Source organism: Trachurus japonicus, chromosome 1 (genome assembly GCF_045865225.1).
Source record: "Trachurus japonicus isolate A0001 chromosome 1, Traja_1.0".
In the NCBI taxonomy this organism is placed as follows: domain Eukaryota; kingdom Metazoa; phylum Chordata; class Actinopteri; order Carangiformes; family Carangidae; genus Trachurus; species Trachurus japonicus.
In genome coordinates, this window is record NC_140907.1 from 28,124,096 (window position 1) to 28,144,179 (window position 20,084).

The window sequence follows — 20,084 nt, forward strand, 5'->3', positions numbered from 1 at the left end:
TCCCAACTATGCAGAAATTACATAGAAATTATGTTGAAGTTGTTAATTACTGGGTATTATTTAGGATTTGATTGCGTCTTACTGCCAATCAGGCTTATCTCCTGCATCCTGTCTGTCTTTCTTTCTCACATCTCCCTCTCCCTCTCTTTCTCTCTCTCTCTCTATCTCTTTCTCTCTGGACCTTTTGTATTATTTATGCCCCGCCCCCTCAGCTGCCCAGAGCTCTCGAGTTTCACCTGTAGAGCCAGATGACAAATTAAGACTCCTTCTACGACCCGCCACAAGGAACTCCTCAAATGCACACATACACATACACATATATACGCACTTGCAAACACACACACACACACACACACACACACACACACACACACACACACACACACGTACACACAAACCAGCAGTCCATCTGCCCCTTCTCTCTCCTTTCGTCCTCGCACACACACACACATTTGCACACACACACTCATGCACACACACTATCTGTCACACACTCTGAGGAGGGCAGTGTGAACAAAGTGCTGTGTTGAGTGAGGAATTGTGTTGTTGTGAGCAACAAAAGACGGAGTAGGTCAGAAGAGGAAGCTGAGTGTGACCTACAGACTATCTATCCTGGAGTTGTTGTTTTTTTTTTTTCTTTGTATACTGCTAAAGGAGAGACCTCCAGCAAGGACGCAAGATATCTGAAGACCGCAGAGACCCTGACGACCACCACACTCGCTCTTCTGTACTGTTTGTCACTGAATGTGGAGGTGACTATCATGGGAAACTGTCTTAATGAATGAGTGTGTTGGCACTGCTCCTTAACTACTACAACTCTACAGGAGAAAATTTGGACCATAGAGGGGGTAGAGCTTGAGCTTGGATTTTTTTTTGTTTGTGTGCTGTTGTGTGCATCCGATTTTTCAGAAAGCAAATGCCGCAGGGATCATACTGTGTGGAAATTAGCAAAACCAACACAGTTAAAATCTCTTTTGTGATACTTTGAGCTTTATAATACAGCTGATGCAACTTAGCAGAATTAGATTTAAAGATGATGTTTGTAGTTTTTAACACTTTGAACCCTTTGACCTTAAACCTCACCGCCCTTTGACATGGACAATGTCTGGATAGGGATTGTATAGCTCTATAACAGAGTTAGAGTGGGGAGTTCTGGGTAGCAACAACAAAATAGGAACATAGTGCTTCAGAGTGGGATTTGTAAAGATGTTTGACATCTGTGAGTAGAGTTGAAAAGAATTCTGAAAAGGCTGAGTAGTTCTCTGGGTAGGAAAATGATTGAGTGTTTGAGACATCTAGGTTGGAGTAAGTAATGGTTTGTGGTCCTAACACATTGATGCTGCAAGGTAAATACAGTTCAGTTCAGTTCTTGAGAGAGGCAGTAATATCAAGATCAGACTTGAATTTGTCTGTGTGTGTGTGTGTGTGTGTGTGTGTGTGTGTGTGTGTGTGTGTGGCTATGTATGTCAAGGGCGAAAGACTGCTGATATTTAGCTCTGTGTGTCTGGACAGGAGCCTTCATGGGGACCAGATCTGGACAGTGTAGAACTGCTTTGGCCAGGTGGACCTGTCCTCACACAGATAGCGAACCTGCAAAGTCACCCAGACACATCTAAACCAAGGACTGTTTTAAAGGTCAGACTATTTTCCTAACACATCACTTCATATTTCCTTCATGTTAATACTTCCACACAAAGAACATGTCACATTTTTTTTTATGTTTGTGTGTTTGAAGGTTTACGGCATTGCATCCTGAAGAAAGGGCATGGTGTGCTCGTAGCCACGTATCAAAATCAAAATGCCTGGCAAGAAAGACGCCAAGAAGGACGCAAAGAAGGGTGGAAAGCCTGAACCAGAGAAAAAGAAAGAGGAGGAAAAGAAGGGGAAGGATGACAAAAAGGGAGGGAAAGATGATAAGAAAGGTGGCAAAGATGATAAAAAAGGTGGAAAGGATGATAAGAAGGGGGGGAAGGATGACAAGAAAGGGGGAAAAGATGACAAGAAAGGGGGGAAGAAGGGAAAAGAGGAGCCCCCAAAGGGGAAGGATGATAAAAAGAAAGGAAAAGACAAAGGGAAGGGTAAGAAAGTAGAGTCTGAGGAGGAGGAGGAGGAAGAGGAGCTCCTCAGTGATGAGGAAGAGGATGAGTTAAGTGAAGATCTGGATGATGAGGAGGAATACTCAGAAGACGACAGAAAGGGAAGGGGACGGGGCGGCAAAGGGGCTAAGGGAAAAAAAGGTGGGAGGTCTAGACGTGGGGAAGACTCAGAGGAAGATGAGGAGGAGTATGACGAGGAGGAAGATGAGTATGACGAGGATGAGGAGGATTATGGCAAATCTAAAAAGAAATCTAAAGATGACCGCCACCATAAAGGAGGGAAGCATGATGCCGATGCGAAGAAGAAGAAAGGCAAGAAGAAAGAGGAAACTCCACCGGTTCCGTTAAAGGAAATCCCCAGAAGAGGACTGAAGAACATGTCCAGGATGTTCATGAAGTTTTCTGGTTTCAGGCGACGCAGGAACAGCAGGAAGAAGCTGAAGAGCACATCTCGCTTGTTCCTGAGGTTGGGGAAGAGAAAGAACAAACTTGCCAAGAAGAAACGGCGGAAATCAATTCTGAAGAACACCTCGCGATTCATGATGAGGTTTAAGATCAGCAAAAAGAAGAAAAAGGAGAAAGAGGCCAAAGCAGCAGCAGAAAACGGTGGTAAGAAGCCGACCTACATGCTGTTGCGTCTGGGCGGAGGGGGACAACAACTTGAGAGGAAGGCCGGGTTCTTCAAGGGCTTATTTGGAAAGAAGGACGCTGATGGGCCTGCTGAAGGTTTCAAGAACAGAAGTATGTTGCTGGGTAGAGTTGCAGCGGCAACTAACTGGTTGACCAAAAGGTTCCTGAATAGCAAAATGCGCGGACAAAATGGCTGGGGGGGCCGTAGGGCGCATAGTCGACAAGCTAGCTCCAGAGGTCACCTTCGTGGTTACCATAATGACGGCTATGACGAACATGGGGAGGAGGCCTACGGATTCAACCCGCGACATTCGACCCGCCAGAAAGGTTACGGAGAGTACGACAATGGTTACGATGCTTATGCAGATGCAGCATATGGGGGTCAGGGGCAGTTTGGGTACTATGACGATAGAGCAGGGGGAGCAGACTATCAAGACCTGGGTTATTACGAGGAAGAGGGACTTTATGATCCAAATGCAGAATATTATGAGGGTGGTCTTTACGATGAGGGCATAGGGGACTACTATGACCCCTATTCCTCCACCCAAGGCTATTATAACAACCAGGAAGCTGATTACTATGGTTACCAGCAACAACAGGCAATGGCAATGTATGGTGAAGAGGGTCTGGACTATTATGCACAAATGGGGGAGGATCATATGTATGAAGGAATGGTAGATGGATTCGTAGACCCTCAGGCTCAGGGTTATTATGATGAAAATGGTCAAGGCATTTACTACGATGATGGACAAGGGGGTTACTACGACAGCGGACAGGAAGGTTATTATGAAAACCCTTATGGAGCAACTATGGGAATGCAAGAGGGATATCTACCAGACTATCAATTTAGCTATAGCGACGCTGGCATGCCCTACCAAGACTACAGCTCCCAGCAGGCCGTTGGATTGCCACCAGGAGGTCAGCAGGTATTTGGCTTTGGAGGACAGGGGATGGAGCAGGTGCAAGGTCTGTATGGGGACCAATACGGAGGTCAAATGGATCAATATGGGGATGATACTGGTGGACTTCAGGCAGGGGACATGACATTCAGAGTTCCCAGACCTCAAGTGCGCCTATTTGGGAAAGAGCGCCTGGATGTGCCCCTGCCGCCGGCACCCACTTTACCTCCTGATCCAGAATTCGAAAGCATGTCAGAAATCCAGTACGAAGACCAGATCCCTCTTGCACCAGGTCAACTTGGCGACATGATGTCACTACAGCAACAAATGGGGATGTTACCGCAACAACCAATGATGATGTCTCCTCAGGAACAAATGATGATGATGCAGCAAGAACAGGGTATGCTCCCACAAATGATGCCGCCATCACCGATGATGTCACCACAGCAGCAGATGATGTCACCACAGCAACAGATGATGATGATGCAACAAGAACAGGGTATGCCCCCACAAATGATGCCACCATCACCGATGATGTCACCACAGCAGCAGATGATGTCACCACAGCAACAGATGATGATGATGCAACAAGAACAGGGTATGCCCCCACAAATGATGCCGCCATCACCGATGATGTCACCACAGCAGCAGATGATGTTTCAGCAAGAACAAGATATGTCCCCCCAAATCATGCCACCACTGGCTATGTCACCCCAGCAACAAATGATGTTACCACAACAGATGATGTCACAACAGATGATGTTGCCACAGCAACAGATGATCCCCCCACAAATGATTTCACCACAGGTAATTCTATCTCTGTTATGTCACTGAGTCTGTATAACCCTGTTCTTTTGTGCTGGGAGCCTGTTCCCTATTGTAATGTGGAGTTAACATATGATTAACACATGAAAATGTAGAAGAAGAAATTCCCTCTGTGTTCTGAGAGCACACCCCCACTTCTTTTTAAGTAATCCCAGCCTAGAGGGAGACCCAAAGCATCTCTAACAACTAAGAAAATGTTCCACCACATTGTTCAGCTTTCATGTTCTGAACTCTAAAAATAGAGTGGAGCACAATGAGTGATAGAAGAGCTGGGCTGAATAAAAAAAGAAAGTCTATGACATAATTAAGTAGCTTTATTTATGGCTTGTGAACAGCCAATGAGTGAATATTCTTCTAGATTAGAAGTATTGAAACAATGAAATACTAAATAAGTATAAATTCTTCTTTTTCATGTTAAACTTACTATTTTCACCCAACCACTCATCTCTTACTGTAGATTTATTATTACATTGCTTGTCATGAAGAGTTAGAGGAACACAGCACATTAATTTATTTTCGCCTCAACACCACTGGCATCCAGCGGACGACTGCCTCCCAGGGGGTTAGGGACAGTTACAGTTTTCACTAATTAGACACTAGTTTTTGCATTTTCCACATTTAAGATTGACATAACGTACATTGCATAGGAGTATTTTTACTGGACCCTTTTACTATTTTCGTATTGTTAGTCAGTTTTCTCTCGATGTGTTGCTTGCTTAACGTCTTCCATGTTTGTTGTGTTTTTCCAGCAGCAGATGATGGCAGATCCCATGATGATGCCACAGCAGCAGGGTTATGGGCCACCATCGATCCCTACTCCAACTGCCATGATTATCAAGCAAGCAGGTATGTCCCCCCTCGCTGGGCGGCGCCTGCAACCCTCTCCAACTCCGTCCCGCCGCTCTGTCATGATGCCCTCCCCGCAGCTGCAACGCCATCCATCTCGAGTACCTTCTCCTCTGCTTCCACAGCGAAGCCCATCCCCACAGCTGTCAATGAGGGGTGGGTTTGTTGGTGCCCAAAGACCCCCTTCTGTAATGTCACGGCGGATGTCACCTCCATCCTCCCCCATGGCGTCCCCTCTCGCCCGTCGTAGAATGCAACCGCAGAGATCTCCTTCTCCTTTGGCCCGAGGACCCTCACCGCCTCACTCTCCACGAGCTTCTATGATTCGACGGAGTCCTCCACCCTCACCTCGAGCCTCGATGAGGCAACGTTCTCCACCTTCTTCCCCTCGTGCCTCCATGAGGAGGCGAAGTCCCCCATCGTCACCAACTCCCGTTCGCAGCCCATTCGGAGGGAGACAGATGCGTGGACCACCGTCACGTCCCCTCTCCCCCGGTCGTGCATCTCCCCCTCTCTCTCCACAGCTCACTAGAAGATCTCCCTCTCCTTCTCACCGCAGTTTATCCCCTGCAGGGCCACGGCCTGCTCCATCATCTCCTACACTCTCTCGTCGCTCTACTCGACTGCTTCGGGACCCCACCCCTTTGGTCAGGCCCAGGATGGGTGGAAATGTTCCTTTAGGAACTGTCAGACCCTCCCCTATGGGTCTCAGAGGGCGTCCAGTGCCACCACCCACCCAGAATGTGCGTCCATTTCGTCCCTCCTCGATAAGAAGCAACGCATCCTCTGTTCTCACGGTGGACTCGTCACTCCCTTCCCCTTTCCATTCCCCTCACATGGTCCACCGTGCTCCCATTGGAAGGAGAGAGTCTGGGCGATATCCTCCTCGCCCCATAGCTCGCCCCATAGCTCGAGGACGTCCACTCATGGCTCAGCAGTCTATCAGAAGGATGCCCCCTGCTTCCCCGCAGCCCTCTCTGAAGCACATGCCACATCCTGCATCCCCACGCCTCTCTCCTCGACTCTCCCGTCGGGCCTCCCCTCTCCTGCCACCTCGAGCTGTCCACTCACCAGCTTATCAACCAGAGTCGTATGTGTCTGGCCCATTTCCTGATCCCAATGCTTTGCAGTTTTCTGCACCCCCTTCTCCCATGTTATCTGGTGCTTTGCGGAACCAGGCTATCCGTCAGGCTTCTTTCTCTTCACCCTTTGGCCCAGAGGCAGTCCAGGTGGTCGGCATGAGTGAGATGGCTCCTCAATATGTAGAAACGTATGTTCCATCGTCCCCCTCGCTCTCTGGCGCAATGCAAAACCAGGCGATCCGGGACGCATCCTACATTCCCCCACTGCAGAGACCGATGTCACCTTATCAGCAGCCTATGGCCCCTTCGTCCCCCATGCTGTCAGGAGCACTGCAGAATCAAGCTATTCGAGGTGCGTCCTATATTTCACCTATGTCACCTTATGAGCAACCTCTGCCCCCTTCCTCCCCGATGCTGTCAGGAGCGCTGCAGAATCAAGCTATACGAGATGCATCCTATATGTCACCTATGTCACCTTATGAGCAACCTCTGGCCCCCTCCTCCCCGATGCTGTCAGGAGCGCTGCAGAATCAAGCTATTCGAGATGCATCCTATATGTCACCTATGTCACCTTATGAGCAACCTCTGCCCCCCTCCTCCCCAGTGTTGTCTGGAGCTCTGCAGAATCAGGCAGTCAGGGATGCATCATACGTGTCTCCTCTTCAGAGGCCTCAGTCCCCATATGCTGCATCAGTACCTGCAACCCCAATGCTCCCCAGAGCCATGAGACACGGTCAGGCACTAAGAGGCGTTGCTTCTTATCAGACCCCACAGCTCCGTTCACCCTACGGACCAACTATTGTTACCCCGTACGATTATATCTCTGAGCCTGGCCCGGCACCACTCCTCCACGACGCCCTGCAGAACAGAGCTGATTTGCACAATGTCTCAACTTTGAGATCACCGATGATGCAACGGCGTAACCCTTACGCACCAGCTGGACCTCAAGTTCACAGAGCGTTACAGCAGAGCCCAAACCTCCGCCATGCCTCTTATCAGACACCTATGCAATTCAGACGGTCTCCATACGCCCCCCAACCACCTTCCTCACCAATGTTGGGAAGAGCTCTGCAGAACCCACAACTGACGCAGGCATCATACCGGCTGCCGGACGGTACCTTGGTGTCACCGTATGCAGATCCACGCTCCTCCCCTTTGCTCGGCAATGCCCTGCAAAACCAACAAGTCCGTGGAGCCTCATACACCTTGCCTGATGGATCAGTAATCAGGGTAGGTATAAAGAACATAACTAACTATATGTGTCTACAAATAAAATTGCCTTGCCTTGCCTTGCCTTACATAGACCACTATAAAAAATTGCATGCGTCATTACAGTACTCTTCTACTGTCCATCTACACAGGACCCCCGGAAGCCCATGTCTCCCAACCTTTCTAGAGCTCTTCAGAACCAGGATCTCAAGAGTGCTTCGTATACTCTCCCTGATGGCACCATTATAGATCCCAGACAGCAAGTAACCAATGACTCTTGTTCCTTAACCTTTTATTGAAATATCTTCTCTTCCCTTTGCCTAAAGTAAGTTTGTGCTTTTCTCTGCCCACGCAGCAGTCCATTTCTCCAAACCTGGCCATGGCCCTCAATAACCCAGCTCTGCGTGAAGCCTCCTACTCTCTCCCCGATGGTACCATTGTGATTGACCCCAAGAAACCAAAGTCTCCAAACTTATCAGCAGCGCTTCAGAACCCTTACCTGAAGAGCGCGTCATACACCCTGCCGGATGGCACTATCATCATTGATCCTCGGAAACCTGTTTCTCCAAACCTGCAAAACGTCCTCCAAGGCTCTTCCCTGCTCAATGCCTCCCTATCATTACCAGAAGGGATTCAAGACCCTAATAGACCTATTTCACCAAATCTGGCTAAGGTTAGTGATGGATACAGTCAATGTGTGTTTATCTATAATTTCCTCTCCTTCCTGACCCATGTAGTTACACCTCAGTAAAGAACTGATAATATCTATTTGTACTTTGTTAATAGCAACTAGTAACACTGGTCTACAAGGCGAAAACCTCTGAGACAAAAGCAGCAAAATTTTTATCAGAACTGGGTCACTGATACAGGAAAATTAATTGGCTCCAGTTTCCAAGATACAGCAGTTCAAATATTTCAAACCAGTGACTTTACCACCTGTTTTCTAATTCATCTAATCGAAATATGTAAGATTTAACATTTTATCTCGGAGGTAAATAATTTCCCCAAATTTGTAATCAAACATACTAAACTGTGGCATTTTTTGACACGTGCCATTTCCCACCGGTGTGTGTTTGCTGTTTCAGGCTTACAGTACCTTAACTGAAACCAGCCTCTGTAACATTTAGGCTCTCAGCAACCCGGCCTTGAAAGGGGCCTCCTACACCCTCCCAGATGGGACCGTTATAATCGACCCAAGGAAACCAAAGAGTCCCAGTCTGGCAGCCGCCCTGCAGAACCCCTATCTAAAGGGTGCGTCGTACACCCTGCCTGATGGGACCATCATCATCGACCCACGGAAACCAGTTGCCCCTGACCTGTCTGCAGTATGTGCTTGTTACATTAATCATTTTAACTTTGCTGCACTACCTGTGTATTATAATGACTTTCTTTTTTCTACTAACTTAGTGCATGTTTGTTTGAAAGTCAAACATTTTGAATCAATAAGATGCCAAGTTGTATGAATTGTGACCATATCCTTGAATAACCTGCAGGCCCTTACGAATCCGAACCTTCGTAATGCATCATACCACCTCCCCGATGGCACCCTGGTTATCCCTGGCCAGAAGCCCAACCTTGCGGGCGCTCTGAGGCAAAACCGGGGACTTCGATCTACAGATCTCTTTCACCTGTCATCAAACTCAGCGCTGTCAGGTGTACCCAAACCCACTCCTCCTAACCTCTCCTCTGCTATGAAGAATGAGGAACTCCGTAGTGTCCAGTTCAGGTAGGGAACTACACTATTAATGGAAACTAGGACACAGGATGACTTGATAGGCGTGTCCAGGTGTTGCACGGAATTACCTGTTAAGAGCTTGAGGTGCAGGGTAGGCATTAACTTTTTACCAATGGAGAATGTAATATAACCCCCCTTTGACCAAACTGTGGGACGAGGAAAACTAAATGCATTCCTGTTTGCATTTCACCACAGGCAAAACAAAAGACCAATGACAGAAAATGCACTATTACATTGAAACGCAATTTTCTGGCACAAGGAGACAATAACACAGAATTGTCCTGTTCAGTGACTCTAATGTTTGAATTGGATGTGATGAATAAATGAATGAAAAGGAGGCATGCAGAGGAGATAATGGAAATGGGGAAACATCAGTGTCTATCTCCAGAGTAGACGATCCACTGAGACTTTAATGGTTGTGTATTTTTGCCCTAAAACTGCCATGAAACCATCCGCAAGTAAAGTTTTATTTCTGTTTTTCGGTCCTCTGTTCTCGCACCATTAATTTCTCAGGGCGGCAACAAAGACAGACTTTGTTTTTTAATGTTAATAAACATCAACAAATGTTCGGTAATGCATTGTTTTATGAATGATTAAGTGCACAAGTACTGTGAAAAACCGACCCAAAGTTCCTGGGTCATCATCAAGTATTCAGCTTTATCTGGGACTTTTATTTAGATCTTGAACTAACAGGAACTAAATTTAGTCCCTGATTGGTCTCCAGGTGTAGATCCTTGGTCCTGTGTTTTTGTAGAAAAGCCATATGAGTTGCCAATTATACCACAAACACAAATTTTACCCAAAACAATTTCAAAGTCATTTTTCTAATGACTGCTCGGCCCACAGGCTGGCGGATGGCTCTCTCCTCACACGTCGGTTCCACAACCCCAGCCTGTCTGACGCCATCCAAAACCAGGACCTTCGCTACGCTTCATACAGGGTGCCAACGGGCCTGCAGGGTGAGGATAATCGCTACGCTGTGATTCCTCCCTATGGGCCACGCTCGGGCCACTGGGCCAGGAACACCCGCGGAGGAGGAGGGGAGGGCGGGGAGGATGTTTGGGCCGCCGAGAGAGTTTTGCCACACGGCACGGTCCAGAATCTGTCAAAGTGGGCCATGTACAGGGAGGACGGGGTGTTGGAGGGATACTCGCCCATGGCTCGATCTGTGGACGGACAGTTTAAGGACCCAGACTGGACTCCTGGCAGAGACAGAGCGCCTGGTCAAAACTGGTATGACAAGGTAGCTACGTTTGTGTAATTCATGTGTTTAGGATGATGTGTTTATGGTTTCTTATTACAGCAAATACAGAATAAGTTGGGATAGGACTGTAATGTTGACATCAAGCAAAACAACACTGAGGCCGTGTGGCCTGAAAAACATTTAATATTCAAGTGTCTGCATATTTCACATCAGCTCTGCATCAAGAGATGACAGAATCCCTAAAGCTTTGACAATGTTGCATGACAGTGTTACTAATTGCATATCATTATGCCTGTTTGTGTTAATGTGTGTGTGTGTGTGTTTTTCCAGATCTTCTCTATCCTAAGCATGCCCACAACGGGCCACAGGGTGAAGCGCTGGGCAGAGGGAATGGAGGACATGACACAGCTGCCGTAAGCACAATCCAGTATTAACAAACAGCCTCGTGTCACACCCGCACAGATCATTGTGTTGTTGCTCCAGTGTAGAGCGACGGGTCGTTTCAGTGCAGACTCATTGTGTCGTGTACTTTTGGGGGAAAAAAATCACTTCGCATCCCGAGGAAACCCTTGCATTAGTTGTTTGTGATACTTCAACAACAACAACAACAGTTTGAAAGAAACGATCACACAAACATTGCATGACGTCCTGGTGGCGAGTAAAAAAACTTTACTCTGATGTTTTGCTCTCACAGAGGGAGATCTTGAATGTCAGTGAAGGGTAATTAATTTTGGATGTCAAAGTGAGTGTGGGAAACCTGCTCCAGTGAGAGAATATGTGCTCTGTGTGTTTAATTTTCAGTGAGCTGAATGAGACCACGGTGCTGATGAACCTGAAGAAGCGCTTCGACCAGGAACTCCTCTACGTACGCCTCGTTTCTAAAATGCTAATTCAATAACTAATATCATCAAATGTCAACAACATGCATTCATCCACTCTCCTTCTTGTCCTTTCTCTGTCTTCTTGGTTTTTTTTCTCTCCCACACAGACTTACATTGGCAGCATCCTGGTGTCTGTCAATCCCTACAAGTTGCTGAACATTTACGGCACGGACATGGTGCTTCAGTATGAAGGCCGCGGCCTGAGTGACAACCCTCCGTAAGACCCACAACTGTGTGTGTGTGTTTGTGTAAATGTGCAGGTGTGTTTGTATGTGTCAAACCTGTCAGCCTCTGAACTTTACCTCCACTGATGAGGTCATGTTTTCAGTCTGGCCTGTTTGTCTGTCTAAACATCTGTACGCAGGACGTCTCTCAGGTCTCGTCTCACATGGGGAGACGAGACCTGAGGTGCGATCACTCAGTCCGCCACGTTCGGAGGCGTTCTGATCCACAATTATTTAACAAATGTGTGAAAGCAAATGAAGAACCACTGCCCACTCTACTGACGTCCCACTCTCTTCCACAGCCTAATTAATCCCGACACAGTTTGATTATTAACCGAAAACATTTTTACTATTTCAAATGGATGAAAAATGAAACATTGGCAACTACACACTATTAAGCATTAGTTAAGCATTATTAATTACTGAATTCATTATTTATAAAGCATTCTTCCTACACTGAGTCTCATTATTATGTAATTTATAAACTCAGGTATAAATGTTTAACAGGCTCATCTATGATAAAACATCTGTTAATACACTCACTAAACATTAGTACATGTCTAAATCATTATATATTTGTATACAGGTGGAGCATACATGTACATCTGAATGGTTTGTGAATCATTTACTTACACTTCAGAAATAATCATCATCTGACATCTGGTAACTGGTTTGTAATTTATTGCGCTTGACTTGCTTCACATGTAAGCCAAAGACATTGGGCATGAACAAAATATTTTCTATTTCTATTAAAAGTTATATTTATATTTTAAGAATGAAATACAGTCATTATACACATCACAGATGATCTTATTAATCCAGAGTTAAACATTTAAAACCGTGTTTATGAATAACATACAGATTAGTAGGAAGAATTATTTAAATGATGAATAAATTAAATAAAATTATACTTCTAAATCATAGTAATAGCATTACCAAGACATTTTAAAGTAGGTGTGAATGGGGGCTGACCAGGTGATTGGATCACTGCAGACGACTGAACGGGGCCTAAATGTCTGATTCAGATAAAGTGCTTTTTATAGAGAACTTCAATTTTGCAAGATGAAGCTCTTTTTGAATAGTTTCACATTTCATGGACGGCTGCACTCGCTCGCATAGCTCAATGTCAGATCGAACTTATAATAGTCTATCCCTGTGTATTTTAAACACCTGCGCAGCCTTGCTGCTAGATTTATGAGCTTTCACGTACTGAACAGAAAAGATTAAACTTAACTCTCCGAAGCTTTTTCCTGAAAGCTCTGGTGGCGACTACTGTGTGTGTCCCTGTGTGTGATTATACTGTTGTACTACATCTGTCTACATGTGTCGTAAGCCGTGCTGTGAGCTGCAGTACGGTGGTAAATGGAGGTGTGAATGCCGGCACTCTCAGGTGTTAGTGAGAGGCTCCTGTTACACCGCTGTTGGTTGGTTGCCAAGGGAGAGTTTGGTTATGGATTTCACTACCACTTTTACATCTACACACACTCAAGACCATGACCAATGAGCACTCAAATGCATTTGCTCATTAAAAAAAGTTAATAATAAACATGTTCCGTTGTGTTGCAGCCATCTTTTTGCCATTGCTAATCTCTCATATACCACCATGATGGATGCCAAAAAGGACCAGTGTATTGTGATCAGGTATGAAAGAGCTGTTTTACATTCTTCCTTTAGACTCTCGAGGCTGAGCGAGGCCTTGAATGAGCTGCTCATTTTAACTTTAAAGTGGCACTCTAAAAATTCAAAGCTGTCTTTGAAACAGGGAAATGCTTTTTTGACTATACCCATTTTCAGAGTTTTTATTTTTATGCTTATTATGTCCACACTGTGCTCTTGACGTGAATAATAAAGAATCCGGTTGACTCTTTTTCTGTTATTACAGCGGAGAGAGCGGATCAGGAAAGACGGAAGCTACTAAACTGATCCTGCGCTACCTGACAGCCATACATCACAAGCGTAATGTCTCACAGCAGGTAGATACACAGTTTATTTTATATATCTATATATGTGTAAATACAAACACGCTCCATACATGTGCTCATTTAACTAACTTCCTTCTCTTCTTCCCTCCCATTCACCATCAGATAGAGGTAAAGTGTCCCTGCTCTCGTTTGTTTTTGCATGTTCTGACAAAATGGCAGCCATGTTTTAATGTAACCCACGGTAACGTTTCTGTCTCTGTCTCCGTCCGATTGGTCAGATCCTGGAGGCCACGCCCCTTCTGGAGGCTTTTGGGAATGCCAAAACAGTGCGCAATGACAACTCCTCACGCTTTGGCAAATACACGCAGATCTACATGGAGGAGTAAGTGACAAAAGCAAGTTACGTCAAACAGCTGTTGCCAGGGAGACCGTAGAGAATCTGGATGACATCAGAGTCAGATACTGTATGTCGTAATAGTTGTTATAACTGGGGCCAAACAGTGTTATAATTAAATGTATTTTCTCAAGAAAACATCATTGTATGTGTTGCACCAGTGCATGACCAACAATTAAAGGGATAGTTCAACATTTTGGGAAATTTGGCCCATTGCCATAATCCCTATAGTCATAGCAGTAGTTGTGACCTGCACATTCACCACACTATGAGATAATAACAGAACTTTACGAGACAGAGTTGTTTTAGAGGTAAATGCGGAGACTGAAAAACTGCCCCTGAAGGCAACACGCATCAGCGGTTTTGCATGAATTTGCCTCTAAAACAACTCTGTCTCGTAACGTTCTGTTATTATCTCAGTGTGGTGAATGTGCAGGTCACAACTTGTCCACCAGAGTGTTTTGGAGTTGTTGGATTGTGTATTTGATGAGTTTGATGAAGGAAACCAAGAAATCCCATTAGCCTCCGTAGCGTAGCTCTGAGCAGCTCGTGGCTCTGCTCCACCGTTCTAAAAATAGCTTGCACCGACAGTTAAAGGTAACAAACCTACTGCTAAGACTATAGGGATTATGGCAATGGGCCAATTTGCCAAAATGTTGAACTATATAACTAATATGTTGAACTATCCCTTTAAAACCTAATCAAACATTTGTAAAGATGAAGAATTCAGAAAGCAGCTTACATTTAGCCGGAGCAAAGTTTTTTTTTTTCTTTCTGTTGCTATGGAAATGTGTTTGTCAATTTACTGTATGTCATGGTTTAGATTTAACAACAACAGCTGCTTTAAAAATCTGTGCAGAGTTTATGTAGTAGGCTACATCTCTGACACAAACACAAACACTTGCAAAGCCAACGGACAGCACAGTTTGCATGTCTGCACACACACGCACACACACGCACACACACACACACACACACACACACACACACACACACACACTCACCATGGGCTTAGAGACTACATTAACATATCCCAGTAACACAGCTGGTTCTCTTTTCCAACTGTGACGGACGGAGAAGATCCGAGCACATTACACATGTATGACCTGTTACTTAACTCGGACTTACTGTGTGTGTATGCGTGTGTGTGCGTGTGTGTGTGTGTGTGTGCGTGCATGTGTGTCATTTACCAGGGGTGTAATCAGTGGTGCCATAACGTCTCAGTACCTTTTGGAGAAGTCTCGCATTGTCTTTCAGGTGAAAAAAAAACACAACAACACACACACACACTGGGCAGGTCAGGTGGAGTCCTCTTACACCTGAGTCACTGTGAGAAAGAGGAGATTGTAGGAGCAGACGGCATGAGAGGTGTCAGACATGTTGCTCTTTATCCAACTGTGCCTCCACATCATCATCAGGAACTACTTTTAAATCTCGTTTAAAAACTCATTTTTACTTCCTGGCTTTAATACAGTACAGTATGAGAGTTGTGTGGTCTCTGTTTGTCTTTTATTGTATTTTTATATTTCTCAGTGTTTTATCTGATTTTATGTTTTTCTCATTACTTTTATATGCTATTAATTTACTGTATTTTAACTTTAACTTTCTTTATTTTATTGTTTTTATATCTGTTGTGCAGCACTTAACCTTGTTGTTTTTAAAATGTGCGATACAAATAACGTGGATTGGATTGGATTGGCTCAGTCCTTCGTCCATTCATGTGTTCATTTATCCATCACTCTGTTTTTGCTACAGGACTGTTTCCATCCCAGTTAATCTACCACCACAGGCTTAAAGCAAAGAGCTTTCACACAGCTAATTCTGTGTGTGTGTGTGTGTGCATGTGTGAATGTGTGTGTGTGTTGTCATCCGCAGGCCAAATCAGAGAGGAACTACCACATCTTCTATGAGATGCTGGCTGGTCTTCCTCCTCATGAGAAGCACTCGCTGTATCTGCAGGAAGCGGAGACTTACTACTATCTGAATCAGGTACTCACACACTCACTCACACACACACACACAGGGCACAGATAAGGAGTGGTCACTGTAATCAATTTTCACGGTCACATTAACAAATGAGGTGTCAATTTTGTGATAATGTGACATTTATTCGACACAGTGATTAATGGCAAAAACATAAAACTCGTTGCTGAACCCAAATTTGGAGTGGGTAACCTTTGCTGCCTGGGATCTATGTGTTTTAGGTGTAATGTGTGTGTGTGTTTCTGGTTTCTTTACATAAATATTGCGTGTGCACGTGTCATCTATTTAGGCTTTAAAGATTATGGTTAGTTTCAGTCAATGGGATTTTACATAAAAAGCAGTATCGTCTCTCAGTCAGACTGATCCACACTTAGATATCTCAACAGTTATTGGATATATTATCTTAAAATGTTTGATCCCCAGAGGATACATCCTACTCTTGATGGTGACCCTGTGATTTCTCCCCTAGAGTCTTCATGAGTTTGATGTTTTGGTTTTTAGATTCAAGATGTTTATTGTCATATACATAGTAAAACCATGCAATGAAATTCTTAATTGCATTGCCTCCCTTTACATTACAAAAGATAAAAACATTTAAAGGGATAGTTCAACATTTTTGGCAAATTGGCCCATTGCCATAATCCCTATAATCTTAGCAGTAGGTTTGTTACCTTTAATTGTCGGTGCAAGCTATTTTTAGAACGGCGGAGCAGAGCCGCGAGCTGCTCAGAGCTACGCTACGGAGGCTAATGGGATTTCTTGGTTTTCCTCATCAAACTCATCAAATACACAATCCAACAACTCCAAAACGCTCTGGTGGACAAGTTGTGACCTGCACATTCACCACGCTATGAGATAATAACAGAACGTTACGAGACGGAGTTGTTTTCAAGGTAAATGCAGAGACTGCTTGCTGAAAAACGGTCCCTGAAGGCATCAGCGGTTTTGCGCAGGTCACAACTTGTCCACCAGAGCGTTTTGGAGTTGTTGGATTGTGTATTTGATGAGTTTGATGAGGGAAACCAAGAAATCCCATGAGCCTTCGTAGCGTAGCTCTGAGCAGCTCGCGGTTCTGCTCCGCTGTTTTAGAAATAGCTTGCACCGGCAATTAAAGGTAACGAACCTACTGCTAAGACTATAGGGATTATGGCAATGGTCCAATTTGCCAAAATGTTGAACTATCCCTTTAAGCGCAGTGACAGTTGATGCATTCATGTTCCCCTCAGGATGAAATGTAATAACTTTGGAAATTTTTCATCCAGAGTCTTAATCTTGTGCAGAGTTTTAGTTTCTGATCAAACACCATTGACATTCACAGCAACCTCCACTTTACACTCTTGGTCTTTTTTCTTTACTGTTATCCCATGAATTATTTCACAGCCCATTAGATGTATTATTATATATTCACTAAATATTTATTGATGCTTACTGTATGTTCACTTCAAATTTACATCTGTGTTTCCTTGTCTCCAAATTGGAGCATAAATTACAAAAAGAAGCAGAAATCTTAGCCAATTGTACACCCACTTAATGAGGAAAATACAAATAACAACACTAATTTCACTTTTTAAAAATGGGGGGAAAAAAGGCATAAATCTTTTGCGGGGGATATATTAGCTCAACATGGTGCTGTATTAACACTGTTAATCCAAATTACAAGAGCCCATCTGATTGGAAAGAAGTCTTTTCATGAAGATTGGCCGTTATATTTTGCACGGTGTAAACTTTCATTAGACTGTCTGTAGAGCTTCAGGTTTATGTTTTGTTATTCTGCGTCCAGACTCTGAGCAGCACACTGAGTCAGGTTATTGTACTTGAAAAGGTGAGTGGGGGTTATGAGAATGGACGGGGAGATGAAAGTGGTTGTCTCGGTTAGCAGGGGAGTGAATTGAGCAGACAGGAGGGTTGTGACGGGACTGATGGTTTGGCTGCTAGTGAATAAGCATGAGAGCGAGCTGCTGAGTGTGCCGGTCTGGAGACTGGCAAGATGGAGCTGGCTTGTTTGGAGCATGGCAGTCATACTGATGAGGCAGGTGGGCAGAGAGTCCTGGACACAAGGGAACAATTGTTAGTGCAGGGAAGCAAAAATTGAGAGTGCTTTCCAAGCAGCCCAAATGTGAGGCAGCAGACTGGCTGAAACAATTATCTGACAGAAAAGTGGACAAGGAGTCAGGGAATTTATTTCTACTGAATGAAAGAGAGAGAGAGCGAGGACACACAGGGGGACGACAGACAAACACAGGGAGGAGGAAGAAAAACTGGTGTCATGGCTCCGTAAAAAAGATTGTCCTATATACATGTAAATACTGACCAGTTCATGTTATTCAGCTATTACGGATTCATTAACTAGTAACTATATTAATACTGATTGTGTTCAATATCTTTATATTAGTGGACTTTTTTTTAAAACATCAATACCTTGGACTCCTCTCTTTGTACACACTAAAAACTGTTGGGTTGAAAAATAACCCAACCTTAACCCAACTGCTGATCAACATAGGGACAGAACATGCGCTGGGTTGTTTCGACCCAAGTGCTGGGTTCCCCCGTTTAACCCAGAAAGTTGGGTTGTTCATTTGACCCAACTAGTGAGTTAAATGAACTCTATTGCTGGGTTAAAATGACCCATGTGCTGGGTTATATCCTGCCCCATTGCCCTGCTACTTTTACTTTTTTAATTGATAATATTAATAATAAATATTATAAATAATTGATAATCAGATTCTATTATATGACTATCTAATATTAATACAAAATATATTATAATCATTATTGTTGCTGTTGTAATTTCCCATAATCATACAAACACACACCATACACACATAGGCCACTGTTAACTTAAATTTATTGGCAGTTTAACAAATTTTACACCAGCACAGGTGCACAGGCTGAATGAACACAAATAGGTAACAATGCTCAGTTTGCAGGTTCTCTCTCACACACACAGATCTTGCAGTAGTGGGTCTGAAGACTTGTCCTCCTCTCCTGTAGATGGATGGAGGAAGCAGAGCTGGCAGGACCTTCAGCACCCTCTCACCTTTAACAACTAAACAAAAGACAAAAGAAAATGCACAAGTTCAATTAACATGAAATAGTTTCTATAACAATTGATATTTCTCAAACAGTAGTTGTTTGACTGGAATACCTGGTAAAAGGAAAATACACACTCCACTCGCTTTTTACACAGCTTGTGCAGCAACACAGCTACGCTGCACGCATTGTCGCTCCCCGAGTCAAATTGTTAAGACTAAAAGTTCAGTGATTGTTTCTCTAACGTAATTTGATATCAGGGCGTTCAGGATGTTTTACCTCCGTGAGCCGAATTATCTGTAGCCGTATCCCCCTCTCCCACACCCGATGCTTAAAAGCAGTAAAAGCACGACTAAAGCAGTTTCGTGTTAAAAACCAGTGTTTACTTGACGCTGTTTGGCGGACACAGACAGGCCCGTCTGCAGGGCTGGAGCCGAGCTGCTGCTAACCACTGCTCAGCTTGTTTCTCTGATAGCCTCAGAGCCACACGCTCGAGGGGTTTTTAACGTGAGCCGAATTATCCGCAGAGGTCTCCTCTTCTCCACAACACACAGACCCCGGTGATTAACACCCGATAAAACGGGAAATAACGCAGTTTGAAGTGAAAACTCACCGTTTCTCCAACGCCGTTCGGCAGACAGCTGGGCTTCACGGAGGGCTGCGAGTCTCCTGTTTGTCTCTCTGGTAAAAAAAAAAAAAAAAAGAAGAAAAGAAAGAAGAAAAAACACTGATTAAAACATAAATAATAATGATAACAATACAGTAATGTTGATAAAGTACAGTCGGTTTAAAACGTTGTGTCCCTCCCTCTTAAAGTAATGTTAACGTTTACATTGATTGATCACCCTCAGTTAACCGTTACTCCTGGGTTTAACGGCTCTGCTGGAGCTCGTCAGCTCGTTAACTGTGGCTAGCCTTAGCTACTGCTAACGACAGCTAGCTGCCAGCTACTGTTACACAAATATGAAGATATAAAATGTCCAATGGCACATTACAGCCAGATGAACAATAAACCCGGAGACTACTGCATATTAAATTGCAAAATTCAAAAAGGCTAATGTTATAGAATTGTAAGTTGGCTAACGTTGGCAAGCATCTAGGAAAATCTAGCCTAACTTCCCAGA

At 44.4% G+C, this 20,084-nt stretch overlaps 1 protein-coding gene across 1 annotated transcript in view; it reads left to right on the top strand.

Annotated features, from left to right (window-relative positions):
* Nucleotides 1-7,744: 7,744 nt before the first annotated feature.
* myo15ab (myosin XVAb) overlaps nucleotides 7,745-20,084 on the top strand; it is a 55,472-nt gene continuing 43,132 nt past the window's right edge. Inside the window, exons 1-13 of the mRNA XM_085783757.1 lie at nucleotides 7,745-7,850; nucleotides 7,943-8,260; nucleotides 8,715-8,912; nucleotides 9,081-9,313; nucleotides 10,169-10,565; nucleotides 10,857-10,939; nucleotides 11,328-11,391; nucleotides 11,515-11,624; nucleotides 13,198-13,272; nucleotides 13,514-13,604; nucleotides 13,832-13,935; nucleotides 15,141-15,204; nucleotides 15,823-15,936. Of these exons, the coding sequence (XP_085639883.1) occupies nucleotides 7,755-7,850; nucleotides 7,943-8,260; nucleotides 8,715-8,912; nucleotides 9,081-9,313; nucleotides 10,169-10,565; nucleotides 10,857-10,939; nucleotides 11,328-11,391; nucleotides 11,515-11,624; nucleotides 13,198-13,272; nucleotides 13,514-13,604; nucleotides 13,832-13,935; nucleotides 15,141-15,204; nucleotides 15,823-15,936 (1,947 nt within the window). The 5' untranslated portion in view covers nucleotides 7,745-7,754. The remainder of the gene's footprint in view (nucleotides 7,851-7,942; nucleotides 8,261-8,714; nucleotides 8,913-9,080; nucleotides 9,314-10,168; nucleotides 10,566-10,856; nucleotides 10,940-11,327; nucleotides 11,392-11,514; nucleotides 11,625-13,197; nucleotides 13,273-13,513; nucleotides 13,605-13,831; nucleotides 13,936-15,140; nucleotides 15,205-15,822; nucleotides 15,937-20,084) is intronic.